At 40.9% G+C, this 20,161-nt stretch overlaps 1 protein-coding gene across 3 annotated transcripts; it reads right to left on the bottom strand.

The window, feature by feature from the left end:
• Positions 1–763: 763 nt before the first annotated feature.
• Positions 764–13,623, bottom strand: LOC120801557 (synaptotagmin-5). Of its 3 annotated transcripts, XM_040148797.1 has the most exons (6): positions 13,034–13,221; positions 10,265–11,268; positions 4,515–4,686; positions 2,454–2,620; positions 2,137–2,334; positions 764–1,926 (listed from the first exon to the last, which is right to left on the bottom strand). In XM_040148797.1, exons 1-5 carry the CDS (start codon positions 13,128–13,130, stop codon positions 2,185–2,187), a joined length of 1,590 nt encoding a protein of 529 aa, XP_040004731.1. In that variant the 5' UTR covers positions 13,131–13,221; the 3' UTR covers positions 764–1,926; positions 2,137–2,184. The 3 variants fall into 3 exon arrangements, with proteins under 3 accessions (XP_040004731.1, XP_040004659.1, XP_040004808.1); XM_040148725.1 differs by having other exon boundaries at positions 765–2,334; XM_040148874.1 differs by lacking the exon at positions 13,034–13,221 and adding an exon at positions 13,387–13,623 and having other exon boundaries at positions 766–2,334.
• Positions 13,624–20,161: the final 6,538 nt, after the last annotated feature.

Below are 20,161 nucleotides of genomic sequence, written 5' to 3'. Positions count from 1 at the left end.
GTTCATACTTTGAATCTGAGGGTGCTCCAAGACCATTTATCTTCAAAAGGATTCAGTGAACTAAAATACCATAAAATTCGTTCCTGTATCATTGACCTCACTGGGGTTTTTGGTGGTTTCTGTGGTCACACGATGAGCCGCGATGGCGAGCTGAAAAAGCTGACCCATCATTAAATCTTACAACTGTAGCAATGTAGCTGTCAGCATGGTCTCTGATAAAACTCTCCCACAGCTTTTTCCCAGAGCTTTTTAATGAATAAAATGAACAAATGTACAGAATTATTATTTGTAAAAACATAAATTTAAGTATTGCTTCCTATTCTAAGTTAGTTGCTCCAGCAGTACAAATGAGCAGAGCAAGCAAGTAACGTCACATTACGACGCCTTGCAATTCAAAGCCAATATGAAACAATAGGTTTGCCAGCGGACATGTTGACTTGTGCATGTGGGAAAAGCAAACAGTATGTCACTATGAACATTAACAAGGTTCTGTTCCATTAAAGTGTCCCAGTAAGCCATGACGGAAAAGCTAAATGGAATTCAGCCATCATTCATTTATTTACACCTATGTTTTTCCTACTGTGACGTGTCAAAATAACTGAAAAAAGCCGATATTACTCATAAATGTAATGCGCCCGAACCTTTGATTCTCATACCTGTGCTGGCTTATTGTCCTTGTTGTCCTTAAATGTACCATCAAGAGCAGGTTTCACTGTCTTCAAGTGTTTTCTGACTTTATCACAGTGGGAGTCTCTGGAGTATCACACAAATTCCACAAAATTCCTTTATATAATATATTGATTTATTTTAAATTCTCTGAAACTATTCTCTTTTAAAAGCAAAGACATTAATTTACAGTTGCCACCAGAAGGCTTCAACATGGTCAATATACTATACATACAGTATAAACACAACAATTCCTTTCTAGAAACAAAAAAATGTTAAGTGTTTTTATTAAAAACATTACACATTACATTTTCTAAAATGTGCCATTATTATATAAGTGAAGGCTGCCGAATTAATGTTAAGGACTGTCATGTTCAAATCCACCCCTGACTTATGATTTTGTTAGAATAAAGGTCACATTTTGTAAAATATTGAAATGAAAGTCTTTGAAAGAAAAAGAAATATTGACAAGATATTTCCCTACATCTCTAGTCTGGGCACTGTGATGTTGACCTCTAAACGGTTTTTCATGCTGACAATAATATTAATTGTAATATGTAATTAATTATAATCGTAATATTAATGTGTCTCATGCCTAAAAACAGTAAAAAAGTAATATTTCTATTCCCACTGACGGACAGTTGTTAATTGTTTTAGTTGTCCAACTCCAACAGTGGGGGAAAGCACAAAAAAAGTGTATCTGTATGCGCTTCTGGCATTTGGCATTGACTGACTGACTGACTCATTAGTTAGTTTTGACTGCCTTCTACTAATTATGTGCAAGTGTGTTTAACTGAAGTATATGTTCAAAACTAAGCAGTAGTAGTGTCTGTGATTCATAAAGCCACCACGTGCTTATTGGAAATTGCGGTGGCTGAAAAGAGGACAAAACTTCCTCTCCCTATTGGAGACGGCACGAAATAAAACAAGAATTCAGCAGGCATGCTACACAAAGTGAGGCCATTCTAACGGCCTCATGCTGAATGTACGATACAGTATTAGTAAGGACAGATCTTTACAGTTTGTGGACAAATACTGGCACAGTAACACACCACAGCAAACCACAGACGGTTTTACAGACAACATGTTTTAAGATGTCACAGTGGAAATAATCACAAAAGCAATGCAGGGACGAAGAATACTGTTGATATGAGGAAAACTGCAGCACATCCCTCCTCACACTCTCCCCCACACAGTGATCAGTGCTTCTCCCTCTACAGCCCTGGAGATACACATGGACCATCTGGATATTGTCTCTCCCTAAAACAGCATTACTAGTTATTTAAATCGTGAACATTATCTGTTGATAAATAACATGGAAAACTATCAAAGTTAGCATCGCCACCAAAATTCCACAACAGAACTAAAAATAAAAAGACTAAAATAAATACTTTGGAGGCAGGGGAGGCATGTGCGTCCCAATCACATGTTATTCCCACCTACAAGAAACTCCACCTCTAGGACACTTACTAGGCAGCAAAGGGACAGTGGTACGGTCCCGCAGTCTGTCTATCAGTCCTACACCACATCTGATCGGATGGAGTGCCAGCGAGCCGTTTCTATTTGCCCCCGACTGCACATTTCCTTCCAGTGTCCCTGTCCCGCCTCTGAAGCGTCACTGCCAATCAACACACGGCCCAAGGTACTGCTCTTAGTGTAGAGACGGCCCTGTAGATACATAGAGACAACTGAATTAAAAAAACAGAAATAATGAGATAGCATGTTAACATAAAACTGCAGGTCTCTGTTTAATACGTACTGTATATAAGGGATGTAGAACTTTTTACCTGCATGATTATGAATTCAAGCACCAATGGCAGCTGAGTGATGTCACCAGGGGGAAGGTCAAACAGAAATGGAGCGTTCCAGACAGGGTTTGGACCACTGGCTCCTTTGGTCTCCTTGGTACCAATTACATTTCCATCCTGACGCAGGTTGATGACAACATAGTGGTCTGTGGGGAAAAAATTACATCCACAGTCATGATTTTATTTTATTTATATCACATTTTTTTCTATTTATGACATAATTAGATGAAGTGCTTTCTTTCAAGGGTCAACAAATAAAAAAGAAGCAGCAAAATCATTTACAGTGAACTTTTATGGTTGGTGCTGGTGTGTGTAAACTCACTGCACTCATGTGTATTGTGTTGTTAACTTCACATGAAATGGTCTACACATGTTGATTTACAGCCTCATAATCCTCCCTGAACATCTTTCCACTGTCACTGTTTCAAGTCGGCATCATCACTTGCAAAAATATGATTTCCCTTGTAAATCCATTCTCACATGCTAATTAGATTTACTAAAATTAAAAAGCAATGTGTAATTGTCAGATAAGAATCACTCATCTGCAAAGAGAATCCATTTTCACAGTTTTTAGCAAATATTTGATCTCTAAATTCATGAGAAAAACGTAACTGACCACGTAGTCTCAAACTGTTTGGTTAGGTTTGGGAACCCAAAAAATATCAAAGTTGTTTTCTTTTTCCATAAGCTCCGGCTTTGGTCCTCTCCTCACCAGCATCACCAGAGCAGAGCTTTAAATCAGATGCAGTGAGATGTGATACGGACAGGAGGGGAAATGACACCGGGCTGATCGGTTCCTGATCTGATTATACTACGAGCCAATCAGGGAACCAGTCTGTCTGGCTACGTCTGGAGCAATAGAGGAGAATACAGACAGAGGCAGTGTGAGCAGTTTACATGTCAGCCAGTGTGTTCATGTGCATTGCAGCTTATAGTACAAGTATACCCATGTTAAGTATACTAACTGAGCATATTACAGTGTATACCAAGTACAAGTATACTAATGCTAATATTTGCAAAGTCATATCCATCAGCTTGGGGGGGGGGGTTAATAAATTATGTTACAGCCTACCACCTACCAGCACCACTAAACCTACAGTACAGACCACTCACTAATTAACATGTTATATCTTTTGTTTCATTGGTGCAAAAAACCAAAATGTAAAAACCACATCTATCTATCTATCTTTCTATCTATCATCTGGCCCCAGCAGACAGACATGAGAGCAGTATCAATCTTTTATTCTAAGTCTCTGCAAGAAAACAAATAATCAAATGTTGAACTATTCCTTTTAATGTCAATTTAAAACTCTACAGATTAAAAGTCTTAATCATAAAATACGAATATTAAATCTGTTAAAGATAAATGAAGATAAATAATTTATTACTAGTTGATGTATTACCTTTTTTTTCTTTATATTTCTAATTAAGGGAACTGATCCCAAACCTACCATGTCACCGGGTGGTTTCAAGACTGTCATCAAAGTACCATCAGAAAACCATCACCATCAGTCATTTGTTCAAGAGCTAGAAACAACTCTGTGTACATTTTCCTGATAAGCGACCTCTTGTGGTCGTGTGAATAATGATAGTCCTTTCTGAGAAAAGCAAACTCTTGAGTTAGAATGGAAAATAATTTTTCTTTCTCACACAAAAAAAAAAATGGAAGTAGCTTGGCGCTGTCCCACTGACAAAACCGCTTAGGGAGTAATTCTGAGTGGAGGTTTTGGCTAAAAGGTTTCTGACATTAAAACTTGCTCTTCACATCCCATCTGCTACCATGGATCAATATTGGCTCCTTTTCAACCATGACCGTGATCTTTCCGTAACGTTCCCTAAACGTAGCCATACCCTAAATATAGAACCGGCAAATGGATTATTTTCAAAGGCCTCTTTTTTCTTTTTAATATGAGGAGTTAATGAGCATGTCATCCTCCTGGTAGGTGCACCAGATCAGAAAACATTTGTATGGGAGATTATGTAAGGCAACAACAAACAGCCTATTTTGCTGTTTAGGTATTAGGACTTGCTGGTCTTCACCTGGAGCTCCTGGGATCCGTGTGAGCTTGGCCAGATTCTCAGCCTTTCGGACCATCACCTTGATGCGCTGGGCCAGCGTCTGGTACTGCAGCAGGATGAACAGTTGACCCAAAGCCCGTGGCGCACACACCGACCTCTTCCTGTGACCCAACGTTTCCTGAGAACTCACACTCTGAGGATGGGAAGGAGAACAAAACCGAGAGATTAAGAAAAAATGTGAGAGATTTAGCACAAGGGGAAAGTCTTCTTTCACCCAGCAGATGTTCCCCTCATCCTTTGGGAGGCTGGTAATAAAAAGAAACCAAGGAAGAAAAAAATTAAGACAATAAAGCAAGCTGTAAATCACTTAAATCCCATGCTCATGAATATGTTTCCATATTTCTTTCAGTGAAAGAGTCTAATCATTTTTTCTTCCTCTGGAGGATATTTTCAAAATATAATCAGTTTTTATTCATGAGGCATCTTTCACTGACCTGCTTAAGCAGCTCAGATGTGTTTAATCTGTATCACATTTTCAATCACTTAAAGGTAATCCGTAATATTCATGGTCACTTTATGTAGCTGTCAGGGTAAAGGAGTTTGTGGCCAATGTGAATACCAGTCGTAAAATAATAGACCTTCATGCACTAAGGCACTTTGGTTAAAGGTAATAGCTAATGTGTAAGTATGATGGTAATTTCAATCTGATTTCATGTCAGATCTCATCAGCTAGCATTGTTTGGGGTCCGTTGAGTCACGGTCGGCTGTCAGCTGGCTGAGTGTTACCCTACCAGCGACTCGCTGAAGCTGGGCAGCAGAGTGTGAAGGCGATTTCATCCAACAAGTGAGTTTCGGTTCACTGCCTCTGTCTGTCACTAGCACTTTGCGTCAGAGACCGTCCCTCACACTTACGCTGCCTCGTACACGGAGAGACATTATTTGGCAAACATACATTGCCAAACAAACCTTACAGCAAAAGCCAGAGGTTTGTTTTTCAGGAAAGTGAAGTTTTTCAACCAACCGATCAAACTTGCCAGGGTTTCCAGCTGGTACTGATCACTTTCAGGCTGCTTAGAGGCCACCTCCTAATGTTAACATTTGAGAAATTTCAACATTAGTTTTGGTCTCGTTTCGGGAGGAAGTACACTTTCAGCTCACCAAGCCCTCAGTCCTGCGACGGCTATCCCTTCACATACTGTAACGCAGAATGTTTCGAGAGAGGCAACAGAAATTGAGATTTGATATGAAGCAAAATACATTTATTGCAACGACTTGAGATGTCACATCTGTGTAAGAGATGCATTTTTTCTTCTAAATCATAAATTCCTACCCCTACACTGACAACCACAGAGAAGTAATCTGGCTCTACAACCGCATCTTCTTCCTCCTCAAAATATCTACATAAAAAAATAATGAAAAACATCCTTATTCTTATCTTATCTTCAGGCACAAAATAGATGGATTTAAAACTTATTTGCAATTGGACTGCAGAAGTCTGTTCTTCTGTAATTATTTGGTAACTCTATTCACTCTGGATATCTTGGGTTACATAACAGGACCCAACAGATTATATGAGTCATCCGGTGATCTCCAAAGCGTGGAAGCCTCGACAGGGGGGAGTATTATGAATACACACAAACACCTCCTCATGGTTTTACTTCATTTAACCTTTATTTATGTAGGAATGATTTACTGAACAGTCACACTCTATCGGCAGCAACTTCACAGTCACACTCATTTATTCTAGCTGCTCAGTACACCAGTACTATTCTTATGCCCACAGACTCCATCCATCAGGCACTCAACGTACTGTATAACGCACCTTATTCTAATTTCTATTCCAGATTTTCTGAAGATGCAAACCTTTCAGTCACAGATTTAGTAACCTCCAGGTTGCTTACAATACAGTGAAATAAAATGTTGTGGTGGTTTTGGTGGCCGAAAGCTATAATATAAATTAGACTACAGTTTAAATACTGAGTAAAAGTGTAGTCTCAGTATTATTGCAATATAACCTTCCGGCCAAAAGAGGCAACACTGAGTGTAAGCAAGAAAGAACTCTTGCGCCATCTTTACATCAGCTTGAGATAACTTTTTCATATCATTAGATTTCAGTGTGATGACTGTTTCCCATCAGCATTTGTATATTCAACATTCCTCCATTAATTTATATGCTATTATTAATGCCGTAGTGATTGAAATGTCTCCAGTAGCCATCCAGGATGATGGATACTGCTCACCCTCGTCTCCCGGAAATGACGTTTACATGGAACTAAATTGTTCTCGCAATTACATTGTGGTGACAAAAATAATCATTTATGTTCTGCACCAGAGTCACACAGAGGTGGCTGGAGTGGCTGGCGGATGTAGTAAATGCAGGACTTTGACACGAGAGACCATAGTTTCCATCCAGACCCCTGCTTATGGTTAGATTTGGGCAAAACACTTTGCTTGGGGATAGGAAAACATTGTGGTTTCAGTTAAATGGTAATTGACACATCGTGTCTGAAGCTGTTAACTTTTTCTGTATTAAACCAGACCATTATACGTCTCTAACCTTAACCAAGTGTCGTGAGTGAGTAAACATAACCATAAAGAAGTATAATAATTCCGTAGTCACTACCTAATGGATATTGTACTGTAAGGTTGTAAATTTTGATGTAAAAGAAATTAAAGATGTTGTCAATAAACATTTTAATGATATGTTGCGCATCAACATTTTTGTAATTTACCAGGTTAATCGTTATTAATTAACAACATTTCCTCAATGTGTTTACAGAAAACAGTAATCTGTACTTTAGTATCCCCATGATGCTCTGTTTTTAAATCTTGATGCAGCAACCGATCTTAAAAATGTTCTTTATAAACGATATATTGTGATAATGTCTTGGGTTTTCTGTGTATGTAAATCTCTTAATCCCAGTTCTATCATCAGTTTAGAAAGATTTAACATTCCTGTATGCATTTCTAATGTTAATCATATGCTCATTCCCTGACAATAGAGAGCTGAAGTTAGTGGCCATTTGCTTAATGCTGATCATCCTGACAATCAATAGCAGCAATGTCGTGATGAGGCTCCTCTTGAGCTAAAATGCACAGTCCTGAAATTGCTGTCACGTCATGGTCCCCATTCCCATGAAATGTCTAAACAAGTCATGTAATGCACATGAATTATCATCAATACCCCGGCTGGTCCCATTACGCTGATTACAAAACCTCGTGCTTTAATATAAATCCAGGAAGTGGCTACATTAAAAGATGGAGTCACGACTGCACAGCTGCTGTACACTCACCCACTCTATACAATTATACAGATTGCTGAGCAGCCCAGCTCTTTCACAGCAACCTCCTGCTCCACATCCACACCGCTACACACATTCACACTCAGCAGCTGCTGTTATTGAGGGAGAGGAAAGTGAAGCTGTGTGTGTGTGTGTGTGTGGGTGTGTGTGTGTGTGTGGAGGGACGTGGGTAAGTACACGCGACTCTGATTCTCACTTAACTGTAAAATGGGAGAAATTATTCTGGCCTACCAACCAAGTACACAACATGTCTCTTTGGCAAAAATCAGTGACTGAATGAGTAATGTCCACTGAAACATCAGGACCTCGTCCCTTAGTGCCCTCTGGCAGTGTTTCAACAGAGCCGCAGAGGGCACGGCGTGGGCGCGCTGACAATCTTCTGCACTCTGCTTGTTTGCTCTGCGGTCGCCAACAACAATGTCAACATGACTAACAACATTTGAAAACTGGCTAATAGGGGAGCTGATTAGATGCTACATTCCTTCATGGATAAAACATGATATGTGATATTTATAGGCCTGTGTACGTCGTAATTCAATCCCTTAAATCAACTGAAAATGCAGACTTTGTTAAGAAAAATAAATAAAACAGTGCAAACATTAAGCAGTTCCAGAGAGCAGTTCCAAAGTGCATGCAGTCAGTAGCCCAAAGAGTTCTAATCCCAACTACCCACACTCAGACACACATAAAGCCGATAGCTTTATGTGTGCTTGCTTTAGTTTTTGACTGGGCGATGATATTATCCCCCTCTATCTACCAAAAACAGATCCAAATTTGCATTTTTTCCACAAGCCACTAAGTTTTTAAACACGTAATGCACACAATAATGAAGCAGGATGTAGAGCTGGTCTGGCCAGCCTTCTCTGGTGCAACGTGCGACACACAGGTATTTTTATTAGTATCTGCATTGCTGACTCTGTACGGGTACGTGTATGCGTATGAGGATTTATGAGTATTCCTTTGGTGACTCTGTGATAGTGGCTCTGCGATGTTGTGATGAAATGCCTTGTGATTATGCTGCAAACCAACTTCCCCACGGGGTCAAATAAAGTATCTACCTATCCATCTATCTTAAGGTCCTTAGGCAGACACGGCCGCCTGAAAAGCTCAAGGACCTGACCCAACATATACCAGGTCCCTAGTCCACGTGCCCTAGTCCACTTTGTTTCCTGTTTGGGTCAGACGTAAATTGCAATGGGTCTAAGGTCTGTGCAGTGTTTTGATTGGATCTGACAGCACCCAAAACGACCAGAGAAGGAACTAAATTGTTTGAGCAGCCCAGGCTGCATCTTTAGGCAGCCAATCAAAACGCAAGAAATTACTCTACTGACTTGAATGTGTCTTATCAAGTTAGAGATTGCTTCTTTTCATTTAAAGCAGTTGTTCAACATTTTGGGAAATTTTCTGTCCTGCCAAGGGTTAAATAGGACGATCAATACCATTGATCCAGCAGCCAGTTTAGTTTAGCATAAAGACCAGAAACAGGGGAAAACAGCTAGCCTGGTTTTTGTCTCAAGGTATCAAAATCTGACTTCCAACACTGCTAAACCTCACTAATTAATGCGTTATATATCTTGTTTGTTTAATCCATAGTCTAGTCCAAAGACGACCAAGTAATAGTTTTGTGCGGGACTATTTCTTGGCCAAACCTCACCGTGAGGTCTAAAAAGGGACTTCAGGAAGTGACTGTGCACAGCCAGGTAATAGCTCCAGCATGTAACTCCCTGTGAATCTCAATTTATAGTTTTTGCACTTGTGTTTTTGTATGGATTAAACAAATGAGAAATAACATGATAATTACTGAGCTCCAGAGTTGCTAGTAGGTGGATTTTGTTGCCTGCAGAGAGACCCAGGCTAGCTGTTTCCCCCTGTTTCCAGTCTTTATGCTAAGCTAAGCTAACCAGCTGCTTGCTGTAAGCACAGGTGGTGCAGCAATTAGCACTGTCACCTCACAGCAAGAGGGCTCTGGGTTCAAACCTGCCTGCTGCCCGGCCAGACCCCTTCTGTTTGTATTTGCATGTTCTCCCTGTGCCTGCGTGGGTTTCCTACAGGTGCTCCGGCTTCTCTCCACAGTCCAAAAACATGCAGGTTAATTGGTGACTCTAAATTGCTCGTAGGTGTGAGAGTGTGTGAGAATGTTCGGCCTGTGATAGACTGGCAACCCGTCCAGGGTGTATCCCGCCTCTTACCCAATGTCAGCTGGAATTTTCTCCAGCTCCCCTGTGACCCTCAAATATAAGTTGTATAGCTAATGACTGGATATCAAACTATTCCTTTAAGTGTGTTGCCCTCTTACTAGAATCTTTTGACACTTTTACTAGGTTTTTTGGGTGAGGGGACCTCTAATCTGCAATCTGCAGTGTTTTAAGTGTTTTTTACTGCACTTTTGTTTGTTTTCTTATTCTATGCACTCTTTGCTTATGAAACTGTAATGAATGCATCAATGTAATACGTGAAATCACCATATACCTTTTTCAACTTGCTTTTAATTGGGCTGAGCTGCCTGGTGTAGGTGGTGGTGATGTCAGGCTTCCAATCCGTCTGCTCACAGGGCAGCTCCACCACACCCAGCGCAGCCTCTCTGAGGCCTGAGAAGTCCCTGCTGTAGACAGCCAGTCTCAAGGTACAGGTGCGCAGCTCTTCCACAGAGCCTACCTGCAGCACAAAGCTCTGACTGTGGAGGTCTGGGCTGAGGCTACGGCGCCGAGAGGTGATCTGCTGGGGAGAGGGGCAGAGTGGAGGAAGGCTGGCTCGGACAAACACCCCACTGCGCCTTCGACTGGCCCCCGAGAGCCCCAGGATGTTGACCACCAGGGTGCCACAGGCAGAGGAGAGGAGCAGGGAGAAGTGCAGGAGAGGAGCAGGCTTTGAGGGGATGGAGAGAGAGTTAGAGCCATACTGTGATGGACAGGGCTCCCCCTGCTCAGTGGGAGCTCTGGCAGCATCAGCAGTCAGTCGACTGCTCTCGGTGTAAAGAAAACTCTCACCGCTCACAGTGCTTCGCCGACCCATCGCCCGGCGGGATTTGGTCACGAGACTCAGCTTACTGAGCGAGGGCAAAGAAGCTCTGCCATGAGTTTGAGGTTTACTGGTTGAGCAGGGAACAGCCGGGGTGCTGAGGCGCCGCATTGGCAAAGAAGACCCAGCAGACTGCACCAGCTCAGCTGATCTGGCAGGGCTGGGGTCAAAGGGCAGAGCAGTGAGGTCATCCTCAGAGGGAGAAGAGCTGCTTTTAGAGGAAGGAAGCTCTAACACATCTCCATCCAGCTCCTCATACTGCTGCTTAACAGGCTGTGTACACAGGGATGGAGTCAATGTCACAGTCACCCTCTCAGCAGGATGAGGAGTCGAGCAAACTGCCTCCTTGTCCTCTGATGGAACACTCTTCCTTCTGCGACAGCAAAGGATGAAGCCGAGAACCAGGCAGTAGCAGAACACAGCCAGAACCACAGCCAGCAGAATTTGCAGGTGAACTAGACAGACAGAGGAAAACACAGGGGTCAGGGTTTAATATTGTGTTAGTGGGATTAATAAGGAACAAGTGAGATGGAGTGGATCTGTGCGTGATCAGGAAATAAAAAGCAATTGAGGGAAAGAAATAGAGAGAAAACAGAGACAAGAGAGAGAAAAAAGCAGTAAGATCATCACAAACTGTCATATTAAATCAGCTTTGTGTTTCTGAGTGACCTGTCAGTAAGCAGTAAGAAATCAGAGAGCCTTTCAATCAAGCCAAATTCATTACAAATAATCTATGGACATGTGACTCTAAACATTATCTTGTTGAATCTGCACTCTGAGTCCTTGATGAGATTTAAGAGGAAATGTCTCGGGGTTATAATCATAATTCTATAAATGGTATTGTCAGAGTTGCTGCTTCGATCCAAAGCAGGAGCAGAGTACATGCAATGCGTTGGTGTCAGTTTTCCTGGCAATTAAATTTTGTATGTGTGTATGTTTGTATCAGTCCAGCGTCAAGCTGATTTTAATCACTTAAAGTCTAACGTTGTCTGTATTCCCAAAAAGCATTACCAATAAAAGTTGGATTAGACATTTTATTATACACTAACAAGTTCAGATATTTATTAAAAATCCTTTTTGACTTATGTATCGTTTCATTCAGATTTCCCTTAAATTAAGCTTAGCATAATGTATTTAATACCTTAAAAACATGAAAGTGTGAATAGAATTTCAAAATAAAGTTCTAGGGGTTTGATAACTTTTCTGCACAAAATCATTACGGAGCTACCAGAGTTACTGAGATTGAAGCTGTTAAAGCTGGACCCTGACGCTCATTTAATGTCAGATGATGAGAGTGTACTGGGATGACTCATACATCAGACACACTGGAGGACAGTGGTGAAAATAGGGTTGGAAAGCACTGAGCTTCAGCCGGTGACCATTGCAAGGTAAACAACCAGTAATGAGAATGAAAATCATTTACCGAGAAAAGCTTAATGTTTTTATTACTATTGAAGACACTCTACATACTTCAAAATTAAACATTTGTCAGGGAAGAATGTGGTTTTTACTCATAATTCAGCCTAAAATATAGTAGCATCTATTACGTTTAGGTGCATCACATATTTAGTAGGAACAGATTTGTTTTAATCAGGGCCCAAACACTGAAAAAACACAAATCTCATCCGACCATCTGACCTAATAAGTACCCTACATGAATCCTCACATCATCACAAGACAGACAATAAAAGCACACTGCAGGAGGTGCATCCTTATAGAGATTAGATGACTATCAAAGCAAATACCGTGCAAACTGTCAGTGCAGACCCATTTCAGCCCTGTCAAAGAGTGTGTCCAGGAGCAGGCAGCTCCTCAGCCAGCCGCCATTAGGAAATGAAAGTACAGGCAGGCTGAATGCTGCGGTGAGGATAGAAAGTAAAGGCTGAGGGGATCGCTCTAAAATATGACTCAGACTGACCAGCCAGTGGAAGCTGATGACTATAGACCAAATGAGGTAATCGTGAAACATGAGCCGAGCCAATTCAGCACTGAATGCAGAATTCTGAAGGATGCGTCTGTGTTTTGCTGCTGCGGTTTGTACAGGATGCTGGTAACCTCCATTAATCATGGATATAGTAATAACAATATGGGAAATGCCATGCAACCACTTTACACTGACAGAAAGTGTACGAAGCTTATTTTAACCTTTGGCTGGAATAATCCTGCTTGTTTCGTGTCAAAACTCTTGGTCCTGATGCACACAAAGTTATCTAAATCAACCTGGAATAGGGACACCTTCGCAGGGAGTTGCAGCCTCAGTTGTCTGGGTGCCTGTCCTCCTTAAACTGCCTCCTCCCTTCCGTCTACAGCTCTCCATCACGGCTGTGATCAGTTAATCAGAGGAATGTAGCACCACTATGATTTCTTAATCATATCTGTGCCAGGTCCTGATATTTGCCTTTTCTCTCTCTCTCTCTCTCTCTCTCTCTCTCTCTTTCTGCTGGAAAAAAATGGAGTAAACGAGGAAGCTATAATAAATAAATAAAAATAAATAAATTTTAAAAAAAGCGATTATAAAGATTGCAGACTAAACAAGAGGAGTAAAAGTAAGAAGGAAATGTAAGGTTTCCTACCTCCCAGAGTGTACTGCGACATGGTTCCACACAGTTTGACGTGTGTGTGTGTGTGTGTGTGGAGTCAGTGTGAGCGCTGCTTATGAGAGCGGTGCATCGGCAGTGAGCGAGGACCTGAAGCCTTCCAGCCAATAGCTTCATCGGGTGACTGAGCTTCTCCGTCGATCGCAGTGATTGTGCGTTGGAGGCAGAGGGGGTCCACTGGCTTCTGGAGCACAGCTCAGCCTACCGGTGCTGCCGCTCTCCCCCATTCGACTGCGGTAATTAAGCCTACAAGTCCCGCATGTGTCACCGAGGACAAATCATAGGAGTCACAGAACAGAAAGACGGACAATAGATAAACAGCTGTCACAGGCTCATTGAGTCAAAAAAACACACACACACACACACACACACACACACACACACACACACACACACACACACACACACACACACACACACACACACATATATAGTCTACAAAATAAAATAAAATAAAACAAAATAAAATAAACTTTTATTAGGGCACATCATTCCAGCAGCCATGCCAGGCCAAGTAATCAAAGTCAGACATTGCTATGGACCGTAAAGGCGCATCTGCCACATGCAGAGGACAACAATCAGGTGTCTCCCTACTGGGGCTTCATTTTCCCCTTCACAAGAAATTGTCAGTTTTGAGAAACAGTGGACAAGGATCTTTATATATTTCAATATTACACAGTATATAGAAAATACTCGTCAACACACACCTTCACTTTATCCTGTGTCATAACAAAACTATGGTATAGTTGGAATTATCATAACATTTGACCTATAAACATGACAAAACAGTCATTATGCTGTGAAATTGTGCAGGTCACATACATATCACTGTGTTGGATCTGCCACCTACACATCCTCCACAAGGTCGTTCAGACAAAAACAGAGTCATTCCTCACCATATACAAAGATGTATACATTTGTGAAGCTGTATCTGCTCCTTCCCCCGCTTCTAGTTTTCTTTTTGTTTGCAAAATAAGGAGTGCGGTTTACAGAGGAAAATCTCCTATTTGTTTGAAACCCATGTGAGGTGGTGATTCATCACAGGAGGCTGAAGAGCTGGTCAACAACTCAGTGCTTTTCAGTTTTATTCGTTCCAAATACAAATCATATGATCTCTAAGACTATCTGCAGCAAAATGATGTCACACTACTGCCACCTTTGCTACTGTATATAAACATATATCAACCTTTGCGCTTTACTCTCATACTGCCACATACTGCAAAGCTGGTGTGACCAGGGACTGTGCTCACAAGATATTCTTTTGGAGGTACTGTGTGAGTACTGGAAGAGTGGAACAGTTCCAATAATAATTTACAACAGCAGATATGGTTTTTTAAGAAATGTAATTCTACATCAAGTAAGTTCATGTTGACTTTTTTGTCAACACAACAAGGCAACGTTATATTGAACATATTTGGCTAGGCGCAGAATGTTTATACTGAATGTATTTGCAAAGTATGTACTGACAACGTATGTCATTTGTTTCCCCAACAATATCCACTAGAAGCAAGATTAAATTTTGTTATAGATATGTTTAGGTCAGCAGTCAGTTAAGAAGAGGAAAGATCTTGTTCTTGGTTTAACACTGAAACAGCCAACAGTGATTGTGAGTTTGTTTACCTATTAACGTTTAACCAGGGCCACAAACTTTCCCTCGCCTTAACCAAAGTGCTTTTGTTGCTTGATCTCAACCGCGCACAGGGAAAACAACATTGCCAGTGAACATAATAGAGGCAGCAATTACATTACTCATAAAAACATAAACAGCAAAAACAAGTATGTTGTATATAAACTGCATTTCTAGGAGACAGAGTTGTTTTTCTAGACAGTTTAGTAACAAGGACAAAAACTAAAATCAACATTTGGGCCTGAAGTTCAGCCTCTGCATATTCTTGCAGCACTATCCTTCTATCAGGCATAATAGATTTTGAGCCTCATGTTTGCTTTATTGTCAAAAGGATACGTAAATGGCCCCAAAAACACTTTCCATGGTTCAGTGTGTGTACTGATGTCGTTGGTCCGTGTATGTGTGGCTGTGTAAAAATTGGACTGATGAGCAAGTGTTTGTAAATATCAACGTATCGGTGTTTTCACAATCTGCAGACTATGGCGATTCATGTGCGTGCTTGTGTATGACTGGTAGTTTAAAACAAGACTAGGTCAGAACCGTGTCTATGGCTGGACCGCATGTGATCAATGTGCGAAAACTGAGGACGAAGTGGAAAACTGTTGTTTAACAGCAATAAACAGCTGCTTTCAATGAAAAGTAGCCAAAGCATGCTGGAAAAGTCACTGTGTGACGTAATACTCCAATTAGCAACTTCGTGACGCCATCGCGTCGTACTTGCATTCTGCCTATTGTCAGCTGGTTTCAGCCCTTTATCTGTTTGCTTCTCCTACTCTCTTTGCTCACATATACAGTAATTGAATACAGCCGAATTCCCAATAAAGCTGTTCTCATTTACATGTTTTTCTGTTCCTGTTGTCAGACAACGGAACAAGTATGAAATAGTAACTGAAACGTGGCCCATTGAGACTACACGTTAAGCAGCAGTCTCGTCCAAGCTGCTGCTCTGCTCTGCTAAAATCCTGATTTTATAACTGTGACGTGGTCCGACACAAACACCGTACACATAAGCTAAAGACGACGGCTGTGCTATGATTTCCGCTATATTTACTAGTCAAACTATCACTCAGAGAGAAAGTTAGAAGCTCGTTCACGTCTGTGTCAAGCTGCCGTGTGCTCAACTGAATGAGACGCGGAGAGAGGCGCGCCTGCGGCGGGAAAGCCCCACCTCGCGCTCGCAGGGCGACACCTCGTCTACGGAAAGTAGCTCGGGTTTGTCCAGAAAGCCGCTAGTTTCGTCACGAAGGTGATGCGATGACGTCCTGAAGAGGCTGCTCGGCGCATTGCGTCATCTAGCAACACCTAGCGACCCCTCCAGCAGGGCTGTAGCCTCTCTTCCACCGAAGGTAGTTCCGTACAGCGGTCCGACGGCAGTTCGCAACTACGTCCTCAAGCTCTCACATTGACCGTATGCGGTCCAGCCATAGACAAGGTTCTGACCCGGTCTTGTCAGAGTTCCTAGAGATCAGGCGTCTTCCTTTTAACTCATGGTTGCGGTGAGTTAACTGGTGACTGGTTGACCAGAACAATATTTTAAGGCGTCTAAGTCTGATTGACCTGCCAGCCAATCAGAAACAGGTATTATCAGTGACCATTATTATAATCTACTGTTTGTGTAGACACTGTTGTTTAAGATAGTTCAGTAGAAGAAAATGTAGAATTCACAAAAAGGCTGGGAAAACTCTATCTCTGATTTTAATCCCTTCTTCATTTTTTTTTTCCAGAAAAGTGGACTCTTCAGTTTTTTAGTTAAGACTTACCTGAATTCCCACTAAACTCTTAGCTTTGGAAAACCAACCTGACAAGGATCTACTTCCAAACTACCTGAACCCCCACACAGAGACACCCTCTACATGAACATTTGCTCCATCAGCTCAATTAGCACGACTTCTTTCAAAAGCTCTTTTACTCACTGGACTATTACAGAGAGTCCCTGGACTGACTGTTTTTTCATGGCGGTGTTGAGCAGAGCGTCAGCTGATCACTTGCTTTTACGAAGTGGCTATGCACTGGCTTTGGAAGTGCATTGTTAAATGAATATTCAAATTAAAGGTTTGTATACATGTAAATGGTAAGAAAATGGCCCACTTGTTTTGCAGCATGTTTTTTCTGACTACTTGAGTCTAAAAAAGGAAAGAAAGATGGAATGTGGCAAAATGAAGTTGCAGCACGTTTGTAATCTATTCAGAAATGATAGTTACTTCAAGTGTAAGAGTCTTTACCTCCTCTCCAGGTGCTGATCACTTTAAGATGTTTGGAACTGGTTGGTTTTTACTCAGATTGTGCAAAATGATGGGCTTTTTGTGATCCAGTCCAGCTTTTATGAGGCCAATGCTTTGTGCACCAAGAAATATTTAGGTCCAATATTTAACACTTTTGATTCAGTGGGAATTTTCCATTCATCTACAATACATCATTATATTATTAACCAATCAATTAACTTAATTTGAGCAATTTGATCAGTTGATTGAATGTTTTGATTTGTCCATAAAATTAAATGAAACAAATAGAATCTGTATTTACTCAGTTATTAGAAGTAAACCTAATATATTATGAATACATGCACAAACATTTTACACAATCTTTATTTATAAACCTATTGTGTTTGAAATATTCTGTGTCAGGGGCAGAAGGAGACTTCACAATCTTTTCACAATCTTGCTAATCACCTGCAAAGATGCCTGCAGTACCTGAAATGTAAACATACACCACCCAGACCACCACAGTCAATATCTGGTTAACGTGAAAATATTTGTTTACCATACACTATAGGATGTACAATTACATCAGAATTGAGATATTAATCCTGACTTTGAGTTGGGCCTTTATTTTTCTTTCCAAGGCAGCTGCTCTTTTGTTTGTGAAACTAATATGAAAAATGGGAAACCAATACTTAAAGCTGCACCAGTCTCGATTTTTTTTTTTTTTTTTTGTATAAACAATGGATTAAAGGACTAACTGTAATGTGAACGGGGTCACACCTAGTTAGGAACCCACATAGAATTACTACCTAACTCTGCAGTCCCCCTCAGCTCTACAGCACCTTTAAGTCGAATTTGGATCATTGTTTTGGTTTTCTGGCCTGCAACACTATTTTCATCAACCTTGTTTCCACCACCAGCAAGACAGAAAGACAAAGTTAGCAGCTAGGTGGGGAACATAGTGAGACATCGAGCGGCTGAAAAGTGTTTTCATCTAAAAGGAAGACAGATTTTAAAAAAATAGTTCAAAAGAAATGACCCAGTTGCTTATCTCAACACCCTGTCACGTTCTTAACCTTTAAGGCAGCAAAATACAGTGTGTCATTAAAGTCCCTGAACTTGTAGTGAAGTTACACGCTTGGTGGCAAACAGAGTGACTATATCTGAACCAGGGGCTTTGTTACGCTATAAATATAGCTGCCCTCAGGCCAAAAGGACTCGTTAACAGAAGCCTTATGTCACTCCAGATTAAAACCTAATACAGACCGGGGTCACTTCTTTTGTGCTTTTGTGTGGGTGGGTCAAATATCCATTCATTGGAAGAAAGATGAATAAGCTTCCATTTAAATGCACCCGACTCAGCATTGTCCATCAGTGTGTTGATCTTCAGATAACACAGCAAATTGTTCAAGATACATTTCATACTAGGATGCTCCTGGAGTTTTACACGAGACTTCTCTCTTAAATTGCAGTGGCAAGCTCAGTTTTGCAGTCGTCAGATTAAAAGTATCAGTATCTAAGAACAATCATAATATTGACATTATAACAGGCTACACATGCCCATCATGTATGTGGCTTGTGTGTATGTAGACACTTACCCAGAGATGACAGTGCCAGTGGTCCGCTATATAATGTCTTACATTGAATATGGGGCATTTCCTTATTATATGTTCACTTAATATCAAGAACCATCTTGGATACAGAAAATTTCAAATCTAAAATTGCTGACATGGCTGAGTTTGAGAGGATTACATCAAGGTTCTTGCTCTTGCAACGATTACATTACCCTACCTTCCCCGTAGAATTTCTTCCTTCCCAGTGGGAAGAAATTCTATCTCTAGTTTGATCAGTGTCAGTGATCGTTCTCGTTTGGACTGTTACCAGACCCAGAGTTTGTTTGTTCATTTATTCTTTTGTTTGTTTGGAACTAGTCGAACTAGACTTTCAGTTCCAACTTGCTGATTATTACTGTAAAGCAAAATCCATTTGGCAAGCTATATGAGTTCGTCTGAAGCATCTGGTCACAGGCGAGTGGGAAACTATATTTCTAGTTCTTCAAATGTTCTTTAGATTATTTGTTGATTTTGCACAGTGGTTATGTGAGTATTAGGACTAGTAGTTCTATTTACTTATATGCAGCACATTTACACAAAATATCAGCATTTATCCTGCAAAGAAACAGCTTACTTTTATAGTAGTATAATCTCAGCTCACCTTTTCCCCTCGGAATCACACTTTCCTCACCCTCCCTCCGACACACTGACACACCGACACTTGCATTTATTTAAATTTCAGTGGCTTCCAAACTCTTGATGAAGTGAACCAGAGGAGGAGAGGCGGTCTGACGTCTTTGATCATTCCCTTACAGCAGAAAAGGATGACAAGCTGCCACACAGGGCGTTTGGGGTCGTATCTCTTGTAGGTATATACAGTATCCGTGGGAAGTTGGTGGCCAAATATGTGACAAACGTTTTTCTTAAAAAAGCGCGTTTATAAAAATGACAAGTTTGTAGAGCTGTTATACATATTTGGAATTTTAATTAGCTTTTAATTTAAACTAATGCTGGACTTAATATCAGCTAAAAGCTATAAATGTCATGTACATAAAAGAACAAGAGTCTAAGATAAAAAAGAGTAGTGAAACATAGGCCAAAAAACAACACTTTACAATTTCATTATGAAAAAAAATTTCACATCCATCTCAACTTTAGCAATATTGTTAAACATTGTGAGAAAATTCTCACTCTCAGGATCCCCGTCAATGAACGCCTGGAGCCGCTATTTAAGCCACTGGACTCTGAAGACACCTGACTGGCGTCGCCTCAGCTCAGCCACCTGCTCTGATTAGTAAGTGCAATGAGCTTTCAGCACGTATGCTGCTGCAGCATTTAGAGTATTTCTGGCCACCAGCCGGTAGGAACTA

Source organism: Xiphias gladius, chromosome 1, assembly GCF_016859285.1.
Source record: "Xiphias gladius isolate SHS-SW01 ecotype Sanya breed wild chromosome 1, ASM1685928v1, whole genome shotgun sequence".
In the NCBI taxonomy this organism is placed as follows: domain Eukaryota; kingdom Metazoa; phylum Chordata; class Actinopteri; order Istiophoriformes; family Xiphiidae; genus Xiphias; species Xiphias gladius.
This window is presented reverse-complemented; position numbering and strand designations above follow the sequence as displayed.